General features: G+C 47.7%; 2 protein-coding genes across 5 annotated transcripts in view; both read left to right on the top strand.

Moving 5' to 3' along the window:
• Positions 1 to 4,445, top strand: PPP1R3E (protein phosphatase 1 regulatory subunit 3E). Of its 3 annotated transcripts, none has more exons than XR_002735338.1 (3): positions 1 to 688; positions 991 to 3,360; positions 3,749 to 4,445. XR_002735338.1 is itself a non-coding variant. In XM_023230497.1 (2 exons), the coding sequence occupies exons 1-2, from the start codon at positions 272 to 274 to the stop codon at positions 1,411 to 1,413; spliced, it is 840 nt and encodes a 279-aa protein (XP_023086265.1). In that variant the 5' UTR covers positions 1 to 271; the 3' UTR covers positions 1,414 to 4,445. The 3 variants fall into 3 exon arrangements, 1 of the variants encoding a protein (XP_023086265.1); XR_002735339.1 differs by having other exon boundaries at positions 991 to 2,084; positions 3,220 to 4,445; XM_023230497.1 differs by having other exon boundaries at positions 991 to 4,445.
• A 10,901-nt stretch (positions 4,446 to 15,346) lies between these two features.
• The window catches only part of HOMEZ (homeobox and leucine zipper encoding), a 13,372-nt gene continuing 5,815 nt past the window's right edge, over positions 15,347 to 22,903 (top strand). The window contains exon 1 of one of the 2 annotated variants that reach the window (XM_023230498.2): positions 15,347 to 15,567. In XM_023230498.2, coding sequence (XP_023086266.1) covers positions 15,528 to 15,567 — 40 coding nt within the window. In that variant the 5' untranslated portion in view covers positions 15,347 to 15,527. Of the gene's footprint in view, positions 15,568 to 16,414; positions 16,604 to 22,903 lie in introns of those variants that run through there. The other variant, XM_023230499.2, reaches the window with a different exon arrangement.

A 22,903-nucleotide genomic window follows, 5' to 3' on the forward strand; every position in this document is an offset into this window, starting at 1 on the left:
GCGCACGCTCAGAGCAGACCGCTAGCAGGAGGGAGGATGTGACTAAGACCCTGGAAGCTGATGGCCAGAGGGAGGGAAAGGTAGTCACAGAGGAGAGGCAAAGCAACGGGAGGTGGTGGATCCTGGAGGTGACTGCAAGGAGAGTACGCAGTGGCGAGGGGCTGCAGAAGCGGACCCAGCGACTTCTGCGCCGACGCGGGGCGGGCGGGAGAGAGGAAGAGAGGGGAGCGCGGTGGCGCTGCGGGCTGGCCCAGCCGGGGAGGGGGCTGCCATGTCCCGTGAGCGGCCCCCGGGCACCGACATTCCCCGCAACCTGAGCTTTATTGCCGCGCTAACGGAGCGCGCCTACTACCGTAGCCAGCGGCCCAGCCTCGAGGAGGAGCCGGAGGAGGAGCCAGGCGAGGGCGGGACGCGGTTCGGGGCACGATCCCGCGCTCACGCACCTAGTCGGGGCCGCCGGGCCCGCTCAGCACCAGCCGGAGGCTGCGGGGCTCGGGCGCCCCGCAGCCGTAGCCCAGACACCCGCAAGAGAGTGCGTTTCGCCGACGCACTGGGGTTGGAGCTGGCTGCCGTGCGCCGCTTCCGTCCCGGTGAGCTGCCCAGGGTGCCCCGCCACGTGCAGATCCAACTGCAGAGGGACGCCCTCCGCCACTTCGCGCCCTGCCAGCCCCGCGCCCGCGGCCTCCAGGTAGGCGGCGGGGGCACCTCCCCTCCTGGGGACCTCCCCCAGTCGGCCGCAGCGGGCGTGTGGGAGTGGATTTGCCAAAGAGCACCCATCTCCATCCCATCCCTGGGCTTGCGCCTGCCCATCCCTTTTGGGGTACACCATTTGCGAGTGGCTCTAGGCCACCCTGGCAGCGGGGCTGCACTCTGCGGGCGTGGACGCCGGAGTCGGCCTCTGATTGGCCCAGTGCCTCGCTCTGACACCGCCCCCTCTCTCTCCCCTCTCTCCGCCCGGGACTCCCCCCTCCCGCTTCTTCTTTCCTCCAGGAGGCGCGCGCCGCTCTGGAGCCGGCCAGCGAGCCAGGCTTCGCCGCCCGCTTGCAGGCGCAGCGCATCTGCCTGGAACACGCGGAGGCGGGCCCGATGGGCGTGGCCGGGAGCGCGCGCGTGCTGGACCTGGCCTACGAGAAGCGCGTGAGCGTGCGCTGGAGTGCGGACGGCTGGCGGAGCCAACGCGAGGCGCCCGCGGCCTACGCCGGCCCGGCCCCGCCTCCGCCGCGCGCCGACCGCTTCGCCTTCCGCCTGCCCGCGCCGCCGATTGGGGGCGCCCTGCTCTTCGCTTTGCGCTACCGTGTGACAGGTCACGAGTTCTGGGACAACAACGGCGGCCGTGACTATGCTCTACGTGGGCCCGAGCACCCGGGCAGTGGCGGAGCCCCGGAGCCCCAGGGCTGGATCCACTTTATCTGAGAAGAGGCGCCTGCAGCCGACGGCTGAAAACACCAAAGGCACCCGGGGGCGGGGGGACCCGATATGGCGGGGAGGAATAGGAGAGACCAGGATTGGCGGGGAGCGGTCCAAGGGAGTCAAGCCGGGGAGGGCAAGAATGGTGGGGAAATCAGTGGCGTGGGGGCGGGGAGGCCGGGGGAGTGGGCGGAACCAACGAAGCTCAGGGAGATCCGGGTGTTAAAGGCTGGTTGGATGTGACTGAAAGGGACCCAGACTGTAGGAGGAAGGAGACCCGAAACGGCACCGGAGGGATTAGAAAAAAAGGAAAAGAATGAGGATGATGGTGGCTTTCCCTTCAGTGAGTGGGCACTGGGAGAAAGGGAGGAGGTCCATCAGGCCTAGGCAGTTGAAGAAGGTTAAGAACCTTTTGGAGACGAAGGAGGTATGATGTGAAGTAGCCCACCCGGTCGAAGTCATTTAGATTGCTGGCGCATTCCCTCTTCTTACCCACCTTTTCCACCTCAGATCCCCCTGTCCTACCCATCCTAGCTTTAACTCAGCCATAATTGCCTTGCTTAATCCCAGGAACCTGGCCACTGCTCCTTGGTCCTTGGCATTATGACGAGATTCCCTTGTCACCTCTGACAGTTCCCGGCTGCGGTGTCCGCGGACTGGCTGGGGAGTGATGACAGGTAGCCATCAGAGCTCCAGCCTCCAGGCAGCTTTAGGGATTAAAATGGAGGCCAAAGCAACTCCAGACCTGTTTTTATAGCCAAATACTGTGGTGCCTCAGGGGTTGTACACTCAGGGGCTTCCAGGAAAATGCCAACCTTACTTTTCTGGGGTGCCTTTTAATAACCTCCAAGCACTTTATGGACTGTTTGTCGAGGGACGGTGAATCAGGAGAATGACTATTGTGATTTCCTTTGTCTCCGAAAAGGAATTCCCTGACTAGCTATATAACTTTGGGCAAGTTACTTCACCTCTTTGTGCCCCAGTTTTTTCCTTGGAAAATTGGATTTAGGTTAGATGATCTTTTAAGGCTCCTTGTATGATATTTTGTGATCTGTACATGGCAGAGTATAGATTAGAAGCCACATTCTGCAACCTAGTGCTATGATTCAGAATACATAGTACCCCAAGCATCTGGCTGGGGCCGAGGATGGGTCCTCCAGTTCTCGGCACAGATGTTCCAGAGCCCACGAAGCATCCCATAACCAACCATTAGCCCATCATCTGCTCCATTTTGCTCTTGCCCTCACAGACTTTCAGCCTCCATGCTCTGAGACAACTGTGGATAGGTACATCTCTTTTGGTGAAAATGATGCTTGAGAACCCAAAAGATTAAAGGAAACAATGTTAGGGGCTTTTGTGGGGATAAAAGATAATGGGTATGTGGAATAGAAACATTTCAAATGAAGAATCAAAACATTTCAATCAATCCACTTGGTTGTAAAAAAACAAAACAAAACAAACAAATAAAACACCTAAGCAACTTGAATAGTAAATGACACCAGAAGATGGCAGTCTGCTCCATAACCAGAGCAAGTGCAGTGGGAAAGCTGGACTGTCATACCCACTCACATTCATGCCTTATGTCTCTCCTCCTGGTTAACCTTAAGAGGGGAGTGATTCCTCTGCTGGCTGCTGTTTTTCCTTTTCTCTTACCCTATTCCTAACCTCTTTGCTTCTCTCTTTCTTTCCTTGTGTCTCTCCCTTCTCATCACTTTTTTCTTTTAACATACAGGGTATTTACCTTCATTTTGTCTATTTCCATTTGTTTCCTTCTTCTTTCTTGTTCATCTCTGCTATTCCTTCTCCCTACAGAAGGGATGGAAACCCTATTTTCTTTTCTCCAAGACCATGGTTGGTCTACTTTCCTCACTCGGGCTCCTTGACAGTCTTCTAGAAGAGAGGAGGAGGAAAAGAAGCAGTTTCTGATGTTACAGATGAACAAGGATCTCCCAGGTAACCAACTCTCCACACCCATTTCTGTTACTAATTTCTCAAAGAGAAATTTCTGGTTCCCCTTCTTCCTTATCACTGAGTGAAGGGGGACAGGCATGCACATGTGCCCATACATGCATTCAGAATAGAGTGTGGGGGCGGGTGTGATGGATCACGCCTGTAATCCCAACTCTTTGGGAGGCTGAGGCAGGTGGATCATTTGAGGTCAGAAGTTCAAGACCAGCCTGGCCAACATAGTGAAACCCTGTCTCTACTAAAAATACAAAACTTAGCCAGGCATGGTGACTCCTGCCTGTAGTCCCAGCTACTCGGGAGGCTGAGGCAGGAGAATCACTTTAACGGGGAGATGGAGGTTGCAGTGAGCTGAAATTGCGCCACCGCACTCCAGCCTGGGTGACAGTGAGACTCCATCCCAAAAAAAGAAAAGAAGAAGAATGGAGTATGGGGCTTGTTACCATGCCCCACCTGTCCACAACCTTAGTCTTTGAGAAAAGATGACTGAAAGAGAGGAACCCTCCAAGTCATTCCTCAAACAAATGCCCATTTAAACATCATCCTTGTGAAGAAAACAGGAAGAATGTCATGTACCACGTGGATCACCTTCAGTTCAAAGTTGCAGCAAAGTGAAGAAAGAAACTACTGGAAGCCACCCAGCAATGCACTGTTTAGTCATCAATTAGGAGCCCACGGGAGGATAATAGGGAGACTGGGTGGAGGCTCAGTTTGTAATAATCTCTTGTCTAATGTATGTGTGTCACTGCCATGTTGTATTAACAATAGTGAGGGCTCACATTTACTTAATACCTGTGTGCTAAAATCTGGTTTTTTTTCTTTCCAGAACTATGATTTGATCATAAAATCTGTTTTGTTTGCGTGCATGCCCAAAACAACCCTATGAGTAGAACATTATCATTATCTATGTTTTAGAGGGGAGGAAACGGGATCAGAGAAGCTCAGTGATTTGTTCAAGATCGCACAGCTAGTAAATGGCGGAAGTAGGATTGTGAACCCAGGGAATCTCCAGAGCCTCTGTGTAACCATGATGTTATATTTTTTTCCTCTTTAAAAACAAAATTAAAAACCTTGCTATAATCTCTTATTATGAAAAGACCATGGTCTCTGATTGTGCTCTGCCTTCCCATCCTGCCAATCTTCTGGACTGGCTTGGAGAAGACAGGGGGCCCCCAAGCTTCATCTGTGACTCAAAGGAGTTTGCTGCTGTCTCCTGTGTCAGTGTCCCATCTATGCAGGATCAGCCCGGGACCCCCCTCACCTGCCTACTTACACTCTAGCCTTTCCATACATTGGAATTGTCTCCTGGCCCTAGCCAGCACTCCACACCTGTTGGTGTGCCGCCTCCCTCCCTCTTCCCCCACTGGCCTTGAACAGATAAACCCCCTACTGTTGCCACTAGGTTGGGTCCATGACTAAGACACCTGCTAGAGGGTCTGTGCTTGGGCCTTTTCTAGGAATCCTGATGTTACTGGGTAAGTGCCAACTCTATGGAGATATGCTAATGATAATCCTGTTCCCTAAGCTCTTTCTCTCTGAGAAGTACCCTGGCTCACTCCCCCCAATCTCAGCTTTATAGAACAACATTTTGGTCTTGATTATTCCCATATTGAGCTGCCCCAAGGCTTGGGTAAGCTGTTAGTTTCCCCACTGCCTCAGGGCTGGGTCTGGCTGAGCTACTTTCTTATGCACACAAATAATGGGTGTCTCCTTGGAACCTGACTTACATAATTATCAGTGCTACCAAACCTTGTAAAATAGGGAAGAAAACTAATATTTCTTGAGTGGCTCTCTGGAGAGATTCCCTGCCCTGATACCTTTGGTGTGTACTCCTTTCCCAGGACTTCGGCACTGAGATTTTCCCAACCCCCTGGCTTTTCCTCACTTTGGGTTGAGCTGATTCAGCACTACCACAAACCCTACCATCTGCAAATCAACCAAGATTAGTCAGTATGCCCTTTCCGTCTTGCACTGCTCTTCCAAAACTTCCATCTGTGTTTCTCATACCCCTAGTAAGCAAAGCTGAGTGTGCTGGGAGAGAGCTGCATCCACTGCTTTCTCCCAGCCAGGTGCAGTCTAATCTGACACGGGGAACACTAGAAGTTTAGCGGAATCTTCAGCCACCCTATTAATGTGTTACACATAGGCATTGTGGTGGAAACTCCTCTGACGGCTCATGACTAAATGAACAGGAACAATTTGGAATATAACATGTCAGCTGTGGACTGGGAAGTGCTGTAAGAGAAAACACTACCAGGGTCATAGGCTTGGGTCCTTGAGGCAATCCAGCTCTGTTGCCCATTCCTCTCATCCAGATCGCAGCTATCTTCCTACACCTACCTGTCCCATAGCTTCCGTCCTGTTTAGTTTGTTTTTCTTTGTGAATGTAGAAAAACATTTCATTGTGAGCCCTAGCTCCTCGGTTTTCCATCTAACACCTACATTCCCTTGTTTCTAACTGCTGTTTTTCTGGAGCCTGTTGGGATCTTTACAGTTTGCAGGTCATAGAATCAGACCTGACAAGGCTTCTCTTCAGACATCATTGGCTCCAGGCTCCTTTACAGATGAGAACACAGGTCCAGAGGTGAGAAACGACTCTAGCAGGGTCATAGAATTTGTTAGTGCGGCTCAAGATGGGACTTAAACTCAGGCCTCCTGATCGCATCCCATTCCCAGGCTAAGAAACAGGTCTCTGCTGGGTGTGGTGGTTCATACTTGAAAATCGCAACACTTTGGGAGGCTGAGGCAGGAGCGTTGCTTGAGCCCAGGAGTTTGAGACTTAGCGACATAGTGGGACCCTGTCTCTACAAAAACTTAAAAAATTAGCTAGGCATGGTGGCACACGTCTGCAGTCCCAGCTACTTGGGAAGCTGAGACAGGAGGATCATTTGAGCCCAAGAGTTGGAAGTTACTGAGCTATGATTGCACCACTACACTCCAGCCTGGTGACAGTGAGACCCTCAAAAAATATATATAAAATAAAATAAAAATAAGAAAAGAAAGAGGTCTCTACACAAACCCGTGATTTTTCATGGCAAGGGATAACATAAATGTTTCATTTTCTGCTATTAGTTTCCATTCCTTTCCCCATCCAGGCGAAAAAGAGAAACAAAAGACAATGACAGTATTCTCTGTGTCCCCAGCTTTGGCACTTTTGTTGATGTTGCTAAGGAGCAGTGACCTTGCTAAAAAGACTGAATAATCCATCCACTGAATAGCTAACCTGGGGAGGAAATGAAAATTTCCTATGTGAATCTCCTCAAATCCATTGTTGTCACCAGGCCCTTCCAGAGCCTCCCCAGTTCCTTCACAGTGCAACCCTGTGCACTTGGCCCTCAACCCAATAGTATTGTGCCTCACTTCGCCTTCCATGGGCAACTGCCCTCCCTTCTGGACATAAAACCTCATATTTTAAATAAAGTTGAAATATGAAAAGAAAGTATGTCATAAGATATTCAGAAGTATTGTGTGTTTGGGGCTAAGGGCAGCAAGAGACTCAGAAGCAAGATTCCCTCCTTGACTCAATTTTTTGGTCACCTTGTTTCTTTGTGTGTGTGTGTCCAGGAAAATTTAGTAAGTTTGCTTATAATTATTATAAAGTTGAACCACTGAAACATTTTGACTTGCATTAATGCTTTACTTCCTCACCCACATTTATATTAAAAATTCACACACAAATGAAAATTGAAAAACTGACAACACCTGACTTCTGTCTCCTGTTCTTCTGCTCACAGTCATATACTTAGGTACCTTTTGACCCCATGGGGGAAAAAAAATCTAACATTCAGAACTGCCAATAACAGGAAGCAGAGACTTTTTTTTTTTTTTTTTGAGAATGAAGTTTCCCCGATCATAATGGATTCTTAAGTACATTCTTCACGCAGGCAGCATGCTAGCTGGATGCCTTTTGACATAGGTGTTACACGTTTGGCATGGACAACACACAGGTTGGTGTCTTCAAAAGGCCAACCAGATAGGCTTTGCTTGCCTCCTGCAAAGCACCACTAAGCTGCACTCTGGAACTGCAGATCTCTTTTAAGTCCTGAGCAATTTCTCACACCAGATGCTGGAAGGGAAGTTTGCGAATCAGTTCAGTAGATGTCTGATAATGTCTAATTTCAGGGAGTACCACAGTACCAGGCCTGTAATAACGAGGTTTCTTCACCTTCCAGTAGAGGGCGCACCCTTGTGAGCAGTTTTTGTGGGGAGTAGAGGGGAGTGTATGTGTGTTGTTTTTTGGGTTTTTTTCCTGAGACAGAGTCTTGCTGTCGCCCATGCTGGAGTGCAGTGCGCGATCTCGGCTTACTGCAACCTCAGCCTCCCCAGGTTCAAGCGATTCTCCCTGCCTCAGCCCCCGAGTATCTGGGACTACAGGCACACACCGCCACACCAGGCTAATTTTTTTTTTTTTTTTTTTTTTTTTTTTTAGTAGACACAGGGCTTCACTATGTTGGACAGACTGGTCTTGAACTCCTGACCTCAGGTGATCCGCCTGCCCCGGCCTCCCAGAGTGCTAGGATTACAGGAGTGAGCCGCTGTGGCTGGCCAATTTTTGTTGTTGTTGCTTGTTTGTTTGTTTGTTTGAAATGGCGTCTTGCTCTGTCTCCCAGGCTGGAGTGCAGTGGCGCCATCTCAGCTCACTGCAACCTAGGCCTCCCGGGTTCCAGCGATTCTCCTGCCTCAGCCTCCAGAGTAGCTGGGATTACAGGTGCGCGCCACCACGCTAGGCTAATTTTTATATTTTTAGTGGAGACGGGGGTTTCACCATGTTGGCCAGACTGGTTTCGAACTCCTGACCTCAGATGATCCACCCATCTCGGCCTCCCAAAGTGCTGAGATTACAGGCGTGAGCCCCTGCGCCAGGCGCCCAGTTTTTGTTTATTTATTTGTTTGTTTGTTTGAGACGGAGTCTGCTCTGTTGCCCAGGCTGGAGTGCAGTGGCACGATCTCCGCTCACTGCAAGCTCGGCCTCCCGGATTCACACCATTCTTCTGCCTCAGCCTCCGGAGTAGCTGGGACTACAGGCACCCGCCACCACACCCGGCAAATTTTTTATATTTTTAGTAGAGACGGAGTTTCACCGTGTTAGCCAGGATGGTCTCGATCTCCTGACCTCATGATCTGCCCGCCTCGGCCTCCCAAAGTGCTGGGATTACAGGTGTGAGCCTGCTAAACGGCCTGCTCCCGGCCGTTTTTGTATTTTTTTTTAGTAGAGTCGGGGTTCTGCCACGTTGGGCAGGCTGGTGTCGAACTGCAGGCCACACGTGATCCGCCCGCCTCGGCCTCCCGAAGTGCTGAAATTACAGGCATGAGCCACCTCGCCTGGCTAGAGCAGCTTTTGTAGCCAGTTGCTCCCTGGGTGCTTTACCTCCAGTCAGTTTGTGAGCAGTCTGCTTTGTGTGAGACTGTGAGAGAGACCTCCTTACTTACTCCCCTTCTTCAGCTAGAGCTCAGGGAGCTAGAGATGGCCCTGGTTAGAGAGCTACCTTATTTCCTAAAAGTCCTATTCTCCTTCTACTGGAGTGCCCTCTGGCTATGCAAATGCCCAGAGGAAAGAGTTTTGGAGGACTCAGGCAGGCCTGATGTAAGACACTCCCAACGGGATCCTATCATTTGGGTAGTGGGAAATTTACCAAGGCCCAGCTCTTCTCTGGAACCCAGTACTAACTGCTTTAACCAACAGTTAAAGGGAAGAGCTTGGGGAAAGCCCTGCGTTTCTCCTTGGGTGGGGGAATCCTTCCTTAAGGAGGCCATCTGAATTACATTCTGCTGCTGCCTTTTTTTTTTTTTTTTTTTTTTTTTTTAAGACAGAGTGTTACTCTGTCGCTAGGCCAGAGTGCAGTGATGCAATCTCGGCTCACTGCAACCTCCGTCTCCTGGGTTCAAGCGATTCTCCTGCCTCAGCCTCCGGAGTAGCTGGGACTACAGGCGTGCACCACCACGCCCAGCTAATTTTTGTATTTTTAGTAGAGACGTGCTTTCACCATGTTGGCCAGGATGGTCTCTATCTCTTGACCTTGTGATCCGCCCCCCTCGGCCTCCCAAAGTGCTGGGATTACAGGCCTGAGCCACCGCACCCCGCCTACATTCTACTTCTTAAGTGCTGGGTGGAAGAGCAAAGCACTTACCAAATGCAACCCCCTAAGGCGGAGGAGGACAAATATGGAAAGGAAAAGCAAGGCTGTCTGCCTAATTCAGAATGGAGTGATACATTATACAAAGAAGGAGTCCTTGAAAAAGATTAAGTTCTAACAGGATTGACTTCTACATCACTTGAATAATGAAAGAATCCAATTACCCTCAAAGTAATTAGAATGTTCCTACTAGGGAAGCCCTACCCTGAGAATAACAGATGCCTCCTCATTACATCATAATGGCCAAGTTGTGATGTCGGCACAGAGCACTTACTCTTCAGTAAGTGTTGTCAGTGAAACAAGATATGCTGAAGAGCAGAATCAGCATGAGGAGCAGACACCCCAGGAGAGGTAAGTGGGTTCACTCCATGGCTTATTGTCCAGGGTCTCTGTGGCCCCAACCTCATTGCAGACGTCTCACATTTTTGGTTAGGTGTGTCTGAACTCTTTTCTCCACTAACCTTCAATGCAGCTTTTGCTATCCCAAGTCTATCCGAAATCCTCAATCATTGCAGCTCGTACTAAATAGCCCTCCAGCTCTGATATTTCTTAGGAGACAGAGCCCAGGGTACTGGAGTATGATTTCCCCAAATGGCCCAGAAACTCCCCATATCCATTTGGTTAGTCCCAGGGGTAGATCCAGGTTTTTGGGTGTCTGAAATGTGTAACTTTTGGAGCCCCCTTTAAGAAAAATAAATACAAGATTAGGGGAAAAACGTGAATATTTGTTTTAGAATGAGAAAAGCTGTCAACGAATAATTTTTTTAAAAGCTGTCAAAAATTGTCTACCTCACAAACCTATATATTGGTCTACAATTTTTTTAAGCTGCCTGCTCTTTGATAGCCTTTTCATATGATAAATATGTTTTCCTAAAGAGAAAAGTAATTCAGCCTTCCAGAAAGATTGATCATATTTCAAAAATCCCCCACCTCCTTTTTTTTTTTTTTTTTCTTTTTTTTTTATACTGAGTCTCGCACCATCGCCCAGGCTGGAGTGCAGTGGTGCAATCTTGTCTCACTGCAAGCTCCGCCTCCTGGGTTCACGCCATTCTCCTGCCTCAGCTTCCTGAGTAGCTGGGACTACAGGTGCCCACCACCATGCCCAGCTAATTTTTTGTATTTTTAGTAGAGATGGGGTTTCACCATGTTAGCCAGGATGGTCTCGATCTCCTGACCTCGTGATCCGCCCACCTTGGCCTCCCAAAGGGCTGGGATTACAGGCATGAGCCACTGCGACCTGCCTTTTTTTTTTTTTTTTTTTTTTTTTTTGAGACAGAGTCTCACTGGGACGCCCAGGCTGGAGTGCAGTGGCCAGATCTCAGCTCACTGCAAGCTCCGCCTCTGGGGTTCACGCCGTTCTCCTGCCTCAGCCTCCTGAGTAGCTGGGACTACAGGCGCCGCCACCTCGCCCAGCTAGTTTTTTTTGTATTTTTTAGTAGAGACGGGGTTTCACCGGGTTAGCCAGGATGGTCTCGATCTGCTGACCTCGTGATCCGCCCGTCTCGGCCTCCCAAAGTGCTGGGATTACAGGCTTGAGCCACCACACCCGGCCAAGACCTCATTTTAACACAGTTACCTCTTTAAAGATCTTATCTCCAAACACGGTTACATTCTGAAGTACTAGGGGTTAAGACTTTAACATGAATTTGGGGGGGGGGGGGGGGGATGTAGTTCAATTCATAACATTATAACTACATGGGGATAATTTATTCACAGAAGTAACTGCAAATCACTTAAGTATACCTACTAAACCCACACTAAATGTATTGCCACCCGGCACTGTGGCTCATGCCTGTAATCCCAACACTTTAGGAAGCCAAGGTGAGCAGATTGCTTGAGCTCAGGAGTTTGAGACCAATCTGGGCAACAAAAAAATACAAAAAATTAGCCAGCTGTGGCGGTGTGCCTGTAGTCCTGGCTACTTGGAAAGCTGAAGTGGGAGGATCACGTGAGCCTGGGGAGGTCAAGGCTGCAGTGTGCCATGGTTGAACCAATGCATTCGGCCTGGCGGACAGAGCGAGACACTGACTCAAAAAAAAAAAAAAAAAAAAAATGTATTCCCAACTCCCATTGCCAATCCCAAAATGTCCATGGCTTTTCCATTGCCACCTGACAAAAGGAGACATGTGATAGAGGTGAAATCATAAATGAAGAAGACCTCAATCTTTTTTTTTTTTTTTTTTTTGCCTTTAAATTTTTTTTTATTTAGGTTTTAGGGAACAGGTGGTGTTTGGTTACATGGATAAGTTCTTTAGTAGTGATTTCTGAGATTCTTGTGCACCCATCACCTGAGCAGTGTCCACTGCAACCAATGTGTAGTCTTTTATCCCTCAGTCCCCTCCCACTCTTCCCCCCCACTCCCCAGTCCCAAAATTCCATTGTATCATTCTTACACCTTTATGTACTCAAAAACTTCTAGGCTTAATTGTTTGTTAAACAATCCAACAGTAAAGATATACATCTCACCAGAAATATCTCAAAGGAATAATTTTGTTACTATCTTTAAAAGTGTGAAAGCAACTAGAGGAGGAAAAACTACAGTAAACTTTAGTTCATTTAAGTTTGAGGTTAGTCAAGAAATGTGAAATTATTAATATGCTGGGTTTTTCTACTGACTTCTACATCCATATTGCAGAATAAAAATTAAGATTCAAAAATTTCTCTTTTTTTAAATTTTTCTTTAAGTTCTGGGTTACATGTGCAGAACGTCCAGGTCTGTTACATAGGTATACATGGGCCATGGTGGTTTGCTGCCCCCGTCAACCTGTCATCTAGGAGACCTCAATCTTAACCAATTACCATTTAAATATATTTTGTCAAACTTTACAAAAGCCTACAATTGCGTTAGCACATTGCTGGGGCTCCTCCCATGCCTTGGGAGAGCTTGCTATAGAGTAAAATATGGCTCTGGTCAGCTCTGCTAATGTCTCACTCATGCGAAGGGAAAGCTTTCACTAGAGATGGAGCATTAACATCTCTACAGTGAGGATGACATGAGTCCCCATTCTTTAGCAGTGATCCCTGGAAGAGTTGAGGGAGGTTATTGTCTTACTAAAGGTGGGACCCTTGTCAGCTTGGACATCTCCCTTCCCTTCACTTCCCCAGCCCAGTCCATTCCATCCAAAGCTATAGGGAGAAGCCCACATAGAAGGAGGAGGCTTCAGCCTACATTCTAGAACTGAGGCAGGAGAGTTTCTTTTCCCTTCCTTGGATTCAATTCCCCTTATTCCTAAATCTGTCTTCGATTCTGTCCCCCACTCCTGATTCTTGGCAGTGTCTTTCTGAGACAAGAAAGGTAACTGGGCCATTCACCTTTTGTAATTCCAAGTCCATGATTAGTGACATCCAGAGTGACTCATTGAACACTCCAGGGTCAGGTGTTTGGTTCCCACTGACAGTTCTTACCTGGCTTTCTAGTCAAACACGCATGAATTCCTCTCAGTCAATGCAGTCTCATTAATTGTTTGGATTATAAGGGAATGACCTCTCCACAGGTAACAGAATTGCTGCTGCTGCCTAAAATGTTTCACTTTTCCCTTCATTACGTACAAACCAATAAGGCATTGCAGATAATCATGATTTATGAAAAGGTTTGTATATGTCACCAGCCTTGCTTCAAACCCTAAAGGATCAAAAGTGTCTAACCTTAAAGCTGATTTATATGTCTTTCCATTGTTTACCCCATGATGTTTTTTGCCAGATATCAGTTTGAAGGATGTGGGACTGGCTATTAGGTTGAGATTGTTACTAAGTGAAATGAGGGAGGAGAGGAGGCAGGGGCAAATACAGGGACAGCAACAGAAAATAGAGCTCAATTCTGCAGGAGAGATATGATGCCTGGCCACCTTAAAATAGCTCTGTACCTTAGAATGCAGCAATGAAGAATACATTATGATGGCTTCTTGGAGGTATGTCAGGAGGGGGAGTGGTGAGGTCTGGGAATACAGGACAAAGTCTGAAAATGTTTTATATTATATATACAGTGTTACATTACCTAAGTAGGCAAGAAGAGACTTTTTCAAAGACCAACATGAGAACAGAAGAGTCACTTCAGAAAAGATTGTTTCCAAGTTTTAGGCATGTTTACTAGAGAAAAGTTGTAATCAGAAATCTTACTGAGGATTATAGACTCGGGTCTATAGACCAAAAGCAAGCAGCCCTTTAGAAAGGTTCAGCTGGGCGTGGTGGCTCATGCCTGTAATCTCAGCACTTTGGGAGGCAGTGGGGGTTCAGTATGTGCTCAGCAGTTACCTCAAATTTGCTCACAAGTCACATTAAAGCAGAATCACATAAAAGTTTGGGTTAAGAGTACATTTGGTTATAGATTATAGAGGCAACATCCTTAACCCCATTAGACATCATCTTATGTGCAGGAAAAGGCAAGGACTCGGGTCATTTATCTTTTATTATTATTATTATTATTATTATTATTATTATTATTATGAATTTTTAGAGACAGGGTGTCACTCTGTTGCCTAGGCTGCAGTGCAGTGGTGCAGTCATAGCTCACTACAGCCTACAACTCCTGGGCTCAAACGATCCTCCTGCTTCAGCCTCCTGAGTAGCTGGGACTACAAGTGCATGCCACCACGTCCGGCTAATTTTTAAATTTTTCTGCAGAGACAGGGACTCGCTATGTTGCCCTCGCTGGTCTTGGATCCTGGCCTCAAGCAATCCTCCCTCTTTGACCTCCCAAAGCATTGGGACTAGGTTTGTGAGCCACCGCTCCCAGCCCGTTTATCTTTTAAGGAACATAGTGACTCAGGCAAGAGACATGGTTGACTGTGTGCCCTATCCTGTTTTGTCTTCAAAGGGTCTTCCCAGAGACTTCAGAGTCAGAGGCTTTGTGAAATTATGTTGCCAAGCAGAATTGAGCAAACCTGGCTTCTTACATTTGTTACTTTGTCTCACAGAAGATGGGGAATCCTAAAATACAATTTTTGGCCTATAACTTCATACTGTGTGGGATACTGCTTTGGTGAAGTCCGTTTTACTGTCATCCCTTTCTTTTTGTAAGTTAAAAAAAATTTTTTTTTGAGGCAAGGTCTCACTATATTGCCCAGACTGGCCTCGAACTCTTGGAATCAAGTCATTCTCCCACCTCAGTCTTCATCCCTTTCTAGCTAGCGAAAAACAAATACTATGCAGAACTCCGGGTCCTCTTTTCTAGGGCAAGGAGGGGAGCCTGAGGGTCTGGTAGGTCCCAATGAGGTTTCTGACTGCTCCAGCACTTCATCTTTGGGAACATCGGTCTGGTGCCAGTTTGACCCGGGGAACGGCCTAAGTCGCCCGCAGGCTCCTAAGGTCCTCGTCTTTCCGGGTGGCAAGACATCTGATCCATCTCAAGAACAAGTTCCCGGTTGCTTTAGGCGCTTTGTTACTGCTGACGCTGCTGGTGGCGGTTGGGCTCTCGGCTGGGAAAGGCGCAGCTCGTGTGTATGGCTCGGGAGGAGGCACTGAAAAGGTCTTCCTGGAGGGCTTCCTTCAGAAGGAAACAAATTGGGAGTTGTTGGTGGTCCAGACAGTTCGGCAAAGTGCACTGTCCCTCCTTGGGGAATTTCGGAAGGATCCTGGGCCGGTGTACTCCAAAGGTCCAGCGCCCATAGGTCGAGGGTAGGGGGAGGTACCATGCACCGCAGCTTGGCCCCAGGGGACATCTTCCCTGCCCCACGCATCCAATAGATGACCCCAGCTGAGGCCCACGCAGCCAATAGCCGACTTCAGCCAAGACCCACGCAGCCAATGGCCAGCCCAGTGCACTTCGCCCGTGCCCGCCCGCCTGCGCCCACCAATCAGGACTCGGGCCACCTTGGCACCGCCTCTGGACGCCCACCCCACCCATCCGCCCCGCCTCCAACTTGCTCGAGCAGGGCTGGGTAGACCGGCGCGCTCCCGGGGCGGTGCGGGGGGGGCAGTCCCGGTTTCGGCCATCGCTCGGGTGGGCTCGGAGCGGCCGCACTGGGCAGCAACCCCACTCCCACTCGGAGGCCCCCTGCCCTCTCCCCCACTTCCCCCCGGCCCATGGTGCGAGGCTGGGAGCCGCCGCCCGGGCTGGACCGCGGTGAGTGATCCCCAGCCCCTTGGACTTCCCCTCCCAGCTCGTGTACGGTCTCCCACCTCTGGAGTCCCATCCCCGCGCTGGTGGGGGGAGAATTCTAGGTTCGAAGTGGCTCGGTTCTCTCTTTTTTCTCCTCTGGACTTTTCGGTTCCCTGTTGTAACTAGGGGAGGGTAAGTGTCTGTGTAGGGGAGGGCAAGAAGGTTGGGTTGGGGCGCCCTTGGCGAGAGTAGGATTGAGATTCGCCTGCCTCATGGGGCTCATCGTCCCAAGTGCAACAACTTTTTGTTCCCTGACCCAGTTCGGAGCCTTCTGGACTGCCTGTGAAATGGAGGATAGGAGAAACATTTCCTTCCCAGGCCCCCCCCCCCCCCCCCCCCCCCACCGCCACACAAACCCCCAACCCCCATGGCTACCTCCTGGCGACCTGAACACACGTGGAGAACCTGGCCTTGCTTCTGGGGGATCAGCGGCCTTTGGGAATGAAAGGTTTAGAAGAAACTGCCCCTCTGACTCCCGTACCCAGCCATACTCAGAAAACCAACCAGGAAACTGAGAACCCGAGTCCTCTGGGGTTCCTAGTGTTGCGTCCTATTCTGAGACTCCTAAACTGAAAGAAGACTCAAGCTGAGACCTGTTTGGTAATGTGGGCCCAGATCAGGAGAATTTTTTTTTTTTTTTTTTGTCATGTGAACCTCCTTCCCATCATACACTTGAAGCCCTTTTATACTACATGATTAGGTTAGATGGTTGTAATTGAAAAAAACAGATTGGGAATTTTAAAGATAATGCATACATATCTTAAACATTATAATTAAAAGTATGTCCATTTCACCAATCTTTTGATGTAGTGGTGAGACTGTTCTTGTGTCTAAGACTGCTGTTCAGCGTTCCCAATTCTCTTTCCAGTATTAACTACACAGGGAGTCTCAAACCTGGCAAGTACCCTGAGAACTTTTAAAAACTGTGGATGCCTGGACCCCAGTACAGACTATTGAATCTGAATGGGGAGGAGAGTGGCCTGGTTTTTAAGCTTCCCAGGTAATTCTAGAGTGCAGTCTGAGATGAGAGCCACTCAGGCACTTTCATCATCTTTGATTTCCCGTTTTGCTTTATTTAAAGTGAAGTAAGAATCTAGACGCTTTTAAGTGCAGAGTACTTTTGAGATTAAGTCCCACCCCTCAATCTTTTACAGTTGTCTTGCCCACTCCCAACTCAACAGTTTTTAAAATGCATACTCTTCTTTGCGTTATGTCTCTCCAAAACATTTGACTTAGTTTTCATAGGAACAATTTTTTAAAAATCAGTATTCCTGAAGGAACAGTTTTCAATGCAGTGATTTTTCATAGGTTTACATGAGGTTTAATTACATTATTATACAGACACTGAAAAAGTATGGACATAAGCAGGTTTGTAATCACACAAAACTGGCCCCAGCACACAGGACAACTGAATGAAGCAGATGATTTTGGCGCACTAGTAGTAGCCTACTGGCCTTTAGTTCCCAGTGCACCATGGTATTGGTCATGTAATCCAGTGGGTCAGTTAAGCCAGGCTCCTGGCCCAGGTGAGCATCCTTCCCGTCCACTCTTTCCAACTAATATCACAAATACCTTGTCCCTTCTAAATGCACTTGAATTCCTGAGTATTACATCAACTCTTTACATTCATTCACATCAAACTGTTCATCTTTAAGTGATTACCACTATTGCCTTTGTTAAATTGGAAGGATATGAGGCAGTAATCCTTAACCTGGCTTCTTGGCAGTCACTAAAGCCCCTGAGTTTATTGTGTAAGTGTGAATGTTTATTTCGGGAAGGTTAGTCATAACTTTCTGAGGGTCTGTAACTGTTGTCTGATTCTCAGAGGTTCATGAACTAAAAAAGTTAAGAAGCATATAAGCTGAATATCACTATACATCTTTAAGGCCCTTAAAACTCTATCCCCAAACACATTTCAGGAGTACTTCAGATTGCCTCTAAATAAAGATTTAGGGAACTCTGCAGGATCATATCTCATCTCCCACTTTATTTATTTTTTTTTTATTTTTTAATTTTTTGAGACAGAGTCTCACTCTGTCCCCCAGGCTGGAGTACAGTGGTGTGATCATGGCTCACTGCAACCTCTGCCTCCCAGGTTCAAGCGATTCTCCTGCCTCAGCTTTCCCAGTAGCTGGGACCACATGCGCATGCCACCACGCCTCGCTAATTTTTGTATTTTTAATGGAGACGGGTTTCACCATGTTGACCAGGCTGGTCTCGAACTCCTGACCTCAAGTGATCCTCCCGCCTTGGCCTCCCAAAGTGCTGGGATTATAGGTGTGAGCCACTATACCCAGCCTCGCCTCCCATTTTAACTGTCTCCTACTTTAATGATAAGCCTAGGTTCAAACCTAAAGTTCTAGAGTCCTCTTTTTCCTAGGACTGTGTAAACACAGAAACTGGAAGTTTAAGACAGTCCATTCTTGTCTGCCATCTGTCCAGGGATATGGAAAGCCCAAGGGAAAGAAGGGTGTTATATCGACTCAGAGAGACAGTGAGATTTTTTTTTTTTTTTTTTTTTTTTGAGACAGAGTCTCACTGTCGCCAGGCTGGAGTGCAGTGACACAATCTTGGCTCACTGCAACCTCTGCCTCCTGAGTTTAAGTGATCCTCCTGCTTCAGCCTCCTGAGTAGCTGGTACTACAGGCACGTGCCAACACACCCAGCTAATTTTTGTATTTTTAGTAGAGACGGGGTTTCACCATTTTGGCCAGGATGGTCTCGATCTCTTGACCTCATGATCCGCCGGCCTCAGCTTCCCAAAGTGCTAGGATTATAGGCATGAGTCACCGTGCCCGGCTGAGAATTTTTTTTTATTTTTTAAATTTATATATTTATTTGTAGAGACAAGGTCTTGCTATGTTGCCCAGGCTGGTCTTGAATTCCTGAGCTCAAGTGATCCTCCTGCCTCCCAAAGTGCTGGGAATACAGGCATGAGCCACTGCAACCTGGCCATGACTCCATATATTTTTATTAGTGATTTTTAAGTAGCAGTGGGACACATCTGGCATATTTAATAAGGATACAAATTTAGAAGTTGTTCAGAATAGATACTCGCCACCACCACCACTACCTCCCCTGTGCTAGGACTCCTCACTTCAGCTTTTGATTCCCTTCTTTTTCTACTTAATCCAAAATGGACACACAAGAACACAAGATACTATAGTGTCTTTATTATGATTTTGATTACCATAGGGTCTGCCCTACTTGTTATAATTCTCATGAGCCATTCTGGTTATAGTTTTCTCTTAGTTCAAAGCCAGATTCTTCCAGGGAGGTACCAGTTATACAGCTGTGCCTTGATTTAAGCCACCATTCTGTTTCAGGACGTGTTCCATAACTGGTGTTTTGTGTAAGTGAAAACTGGATGCATATAGTACACCAAATACGTTGTTTTCAGTACTGTATGTTACACTGAAATATCAAGCTCATGCCGAGAATGTGAAGGACATCAAGCCACATAAGTGAAAGTAACATGCTTCCTTACAACTGTTAATACTTATAAATGTGCCTGCCTTATATTCCCATCTGGCAGTATTCATCCTCACACTGGACTGCTTTGTTCCTCATGCTTTATTTTCCTTATCTCTAAAGTGTTATTGTATCTTTATATAATAGGACACAAATGAGGTTAAGTAGATGTCAAGCGTTACCATCATAAAGTATTCTCCAACTTGGATTTGGTGGTGTTTCCGGTGGGCCACAGTTTCTAAATACTAGTTTAGCACCTGGCCATGCAAACAGTGCCTCCCAGGCCATTTCAGCTGTGTCCTGGATGAACCTGGAAGGGCAAAGGTGGAACTATCACATAGGCAACTGACATACCAATCACAAAGGATCCAAATTATGGATGCAATTCTAAAGCAGTGGTTTTCATACATTTTTTTAAGCAATAAATACATTCTGAAATTGTATTTAAACCCCAAAATATAAAAAGCATAGAATCACAGATACACTGGTTTCCTCATCACTAGCTAGAATTAGGGCTCTGCAAAAATAGATTGAAAACAGTGATTTTTAAATGATTCAGTCTTTGTCCCAGTTACCCCATTGTCTAGGAGGAGCATAACTTTACATCAAAATCACCTCCATAAAGTTAAAGTCATGATAAAAGCTATTTACTGAGCCCTTACTTTGTTCTAGTTACAATGTCAAGTGCACTTTTTCATTTAGTGATAAACTTGCTGGGTAGGTGCTTTTTTGCTTTTCTCTTTTTTTTGAGACAGGGCTTCTCTCTGTCACCCAGACTGTGGTGCAGTGCACAGTCTTGGCTCACTGCAACCTCCGCCTCCCGGGCTCAAGCAATCCTCCCACCTCAGCCTCCCGAGTAGCTAGGACTACAGTTGAGCCACCATGCCCAGCTAATATTTTGTATTATTATTATTATTATTATTATTATTATTATTATTATTATTATTTGTAGAGATAGTTTCACCATGTTGCCCAGGCTGGTCTCAAACTCCTGGGCTCAAACCATCTGCCCACCTTGGCCTCCCAAGGTGGTGGTATTATAGGCATGAGCCACTGTACTTGGCCCAAGGTGCTTTTTTTTTTCTGATGAGAAACTAAGGCTTAGAGGAGTTAAATAACTGCCCAAGGACAAGCAGCATTCTAGAAAGTGTAGTTGCATCAATTCTCACTCTGGACATCCATCCCCTAACAGTTGCTCTATGCCCTGCCTATGCATAACAGCTAGCACATAGTACTATTATGTACTCTCTGCACTGTCTTCACTTTGTTACATAGGAGGAAACCAGGCTCATGTAAGTTAAGTAACTTGCCTGAGATCACATAGCTGATAAGTGGCAGAACCAGGATTCAAACTCAGAGGCTGGCCTTATCGAAGAATTCATATTTCTACCCGTCATGCCATGCTGCCTCCATTGACCCTCTTTTTTTTTTTTTTGAGATGGAGTCTCGCTCTGTCGCCCAGGCTGGAGTGCAGTGGCCGGATCTCAGCTCATTGCAAGCTCCGCTTTCCCGGGTTCACGCCATTCTCCTGCCTCAGCCTCCGGAGCAGCTGGGACTACAGGCGCCCGCCACCTCGCCCGGCTAGTTTTTTTTTGTATTTTTCTTTTTAGTAGAGACGGGGTTTCACTGTGTTAGCCAGGATGGTCTCGATCTCCTGACTTCGTGATCCGCCCGCCTCAGCCTCCCAAACCATTGACTCTCTTAAGGGGCTCTTCAAGCAATATTGCTTTCAGGGTCTGCATGGCCTCAGTTGGTTAGATTTGCTTGTTAAAAGGAAATGGTGACACATATTAAAATGTTTCTGAATTTTAAAAATCATGGTGTACAATCCCTGCTACCACATTGCTCTAAATTTATGGACTTGAGGTTTATTTTTGCAATTCATCATGTAGCATTTACATAGGAATCCTGTCCTATCTTTAGCAGATCAGGAGTAATACTTAAAAACACAGATGGAAGGCTGGGCCCAGTGTTTCATGCCTGAAATCCCAGCACTTTGGGAGGCTGAGGCAGGCAGATCACAAGGTCAGGAGATCGAGACCATCCTGGCCAACATGGTGAAACCCTGTCTCTACTAAAATACAAAAAATTAGCTGGGCGTGGTGGCACGTGCCTGTAGTCCCAGCTACTCAGGAGGCTGAGGCAGGAGAATCACTTGAACCCGGGAGGCGGAGGTTGCAGTGAGTCGAGATCAAGCCACTGCATTCCAGCCTGGCGACAGAGCAAGACTCCGCCTCCAAATAAAATAAAATAAAAACCGATGGGATTCCCCTAAGAGTAAAGGGTGATGGATGTGTTAAAGGGTCTCTAGTGCCCACACAGGAAGCTGAGTTAAAAATTGTCAACAGAATATTCTGGGAAATAACTGAGCAGTTATTTCAGGAAAGTAGTACAGTCAAGTGCTATCCCTGCAGTCCCCATACCCATAACCCTGGGAGCAGTGTGCTGCTGGGTAGCTTGCAGGAGCTGCTTACAATTTATAATGAGCCTATCCACCTGGTCTTGAGGCGAAAGCTGGGCTGAAAAGATAAGCACAGGAGACCTTCTGCCCTGTGTAGAGGGGGCTGTTAGTGACTGAGGGAGCTCTCTGGGCTCCCTGGGGAGAAGCTGAGCTGTTGGAAGAGACAAAGGCTGGGGGAGGGGATAACCTTTGTTCCAAGGCTGACTTGGAGGAGGAAACGTTCCCCTCTCCATTTTCACATGATATAAAGGGGGAGGGGAGTGAGCCTCATTTATCCCAGATCTCTGACCCATATCTCTCATCCAACCAAGAGATGGAAAAAATAAAGCTATGAGATTTGGGCTTAGGGCTTAAAGGTACTGTCAGTCACCTTCCCCCAACACTCCACCACCAAGAAGGGAAAGAAAAAAGGGGGGCTGGGCAGAGGACAGTGCTGTCCTACCTTCCAGATATTCATCAGTTGTATTCCCAATCTATTGCTCCACATTCTAAATATAATTATAAATTGTTAGCAGCCAAAGAGTTAGTAACAAGCCAGGGACAATGGTGTGCACCTGTAGTTCCAACTACTCAGGAGGCTGAGGCAGGAAGGTCACTTGATCCCAGGAATTCGAGGCTGTAGTGCATTATCATTGCACCTATGCATAGCACATCAGCCTGGGCAACATAACGAGACCTTGTCTCTAGAAAAACAATAGTAGGCCGGGTGCGGTGGCTCAAGCCTGTAATCCCAGCACTTTGGGAGGCCAAGACGGGGGGATCATGAGGTCAGGAGATAGAGACCATCCTGGCTAACACGGTGAAACCCCGTCTCTACTAAAAAAAAAAAAAAATACAAAAAACTAGCCGGGCGAGGTGGCAGGCACCTGTAGTCCCACCTACTTGGGAGGCTGAGGCAGGAGAATGGGAGGCGGAGCTTGCAGTGAGCTGAGATCCGGCCACTGCATTCCAGCCTGGGTGACAGAGCGAGACTCTGTCTCCAAAAAAAAATAGTGGCCGGGCGCAGTGGCTCTTGCCTGTAATCCCAGCACTTTAGGAGGCCGAGGCAGGTGAATCACCTGAGGTCAGGAGTTCGAGACCAGCCTGGCCAACAGAGCATTAGATAGGAGTTCTAAATTTCTCTTCAAAGAATCAATGTCAGTATGTTCAATTCTTTGCCTTCTACTTTTAAACTTAACTTCCTTGTAAAGCAACCTTTTTCGATCACCTGTTCCACCTTGACCCATTCTGATTGCCTGCTCCACCCTAACTCATTTCGATTACCTGCTCCACCCTGACTCATTCCGATTACCTGCTCCATCCTGACTCACTCTGATTACCTGCTCCACCCTGACTCATTCCGATTACCTGCTCCACCCTGACTCATTC

The sequence above is a fragment of the Piliocolobus tephrosceles genome, chromosome 6 (genome assembly GCF_002776525.5).
Source record: "Piliocolobus tephrosceles isolate RC106 chromosome 6, ASM277652v3, whole genome shotgun sequence".
In the NCBI taxonomy this organism is placed as follows: Eukaryota; Metazoa; Chordata; class Mammalia; order Primates; family Cercopithecidae; genus Piliocolobus; species Piliocolobus tephrosceles.

What these genes read in the sequence shown, in the direction of transcription:
- PPP1R3E (XM_023230497.1), top strand. Translation starts at nt 272, where the DNA reads ATGTCCCGTGAGCGGCCCCCGGGCACCGACATTCCCCGCAACCTGAGC. An exon ending in CCCGCGCCCGCGGCCTCCAG is followed by an intron (nt 689 to 990) that starts GTAGGCGGCGGG and finishes TCTTTCCTCCAG; the next exon opens with GAGGCGCGCGCCGCTCTGGA.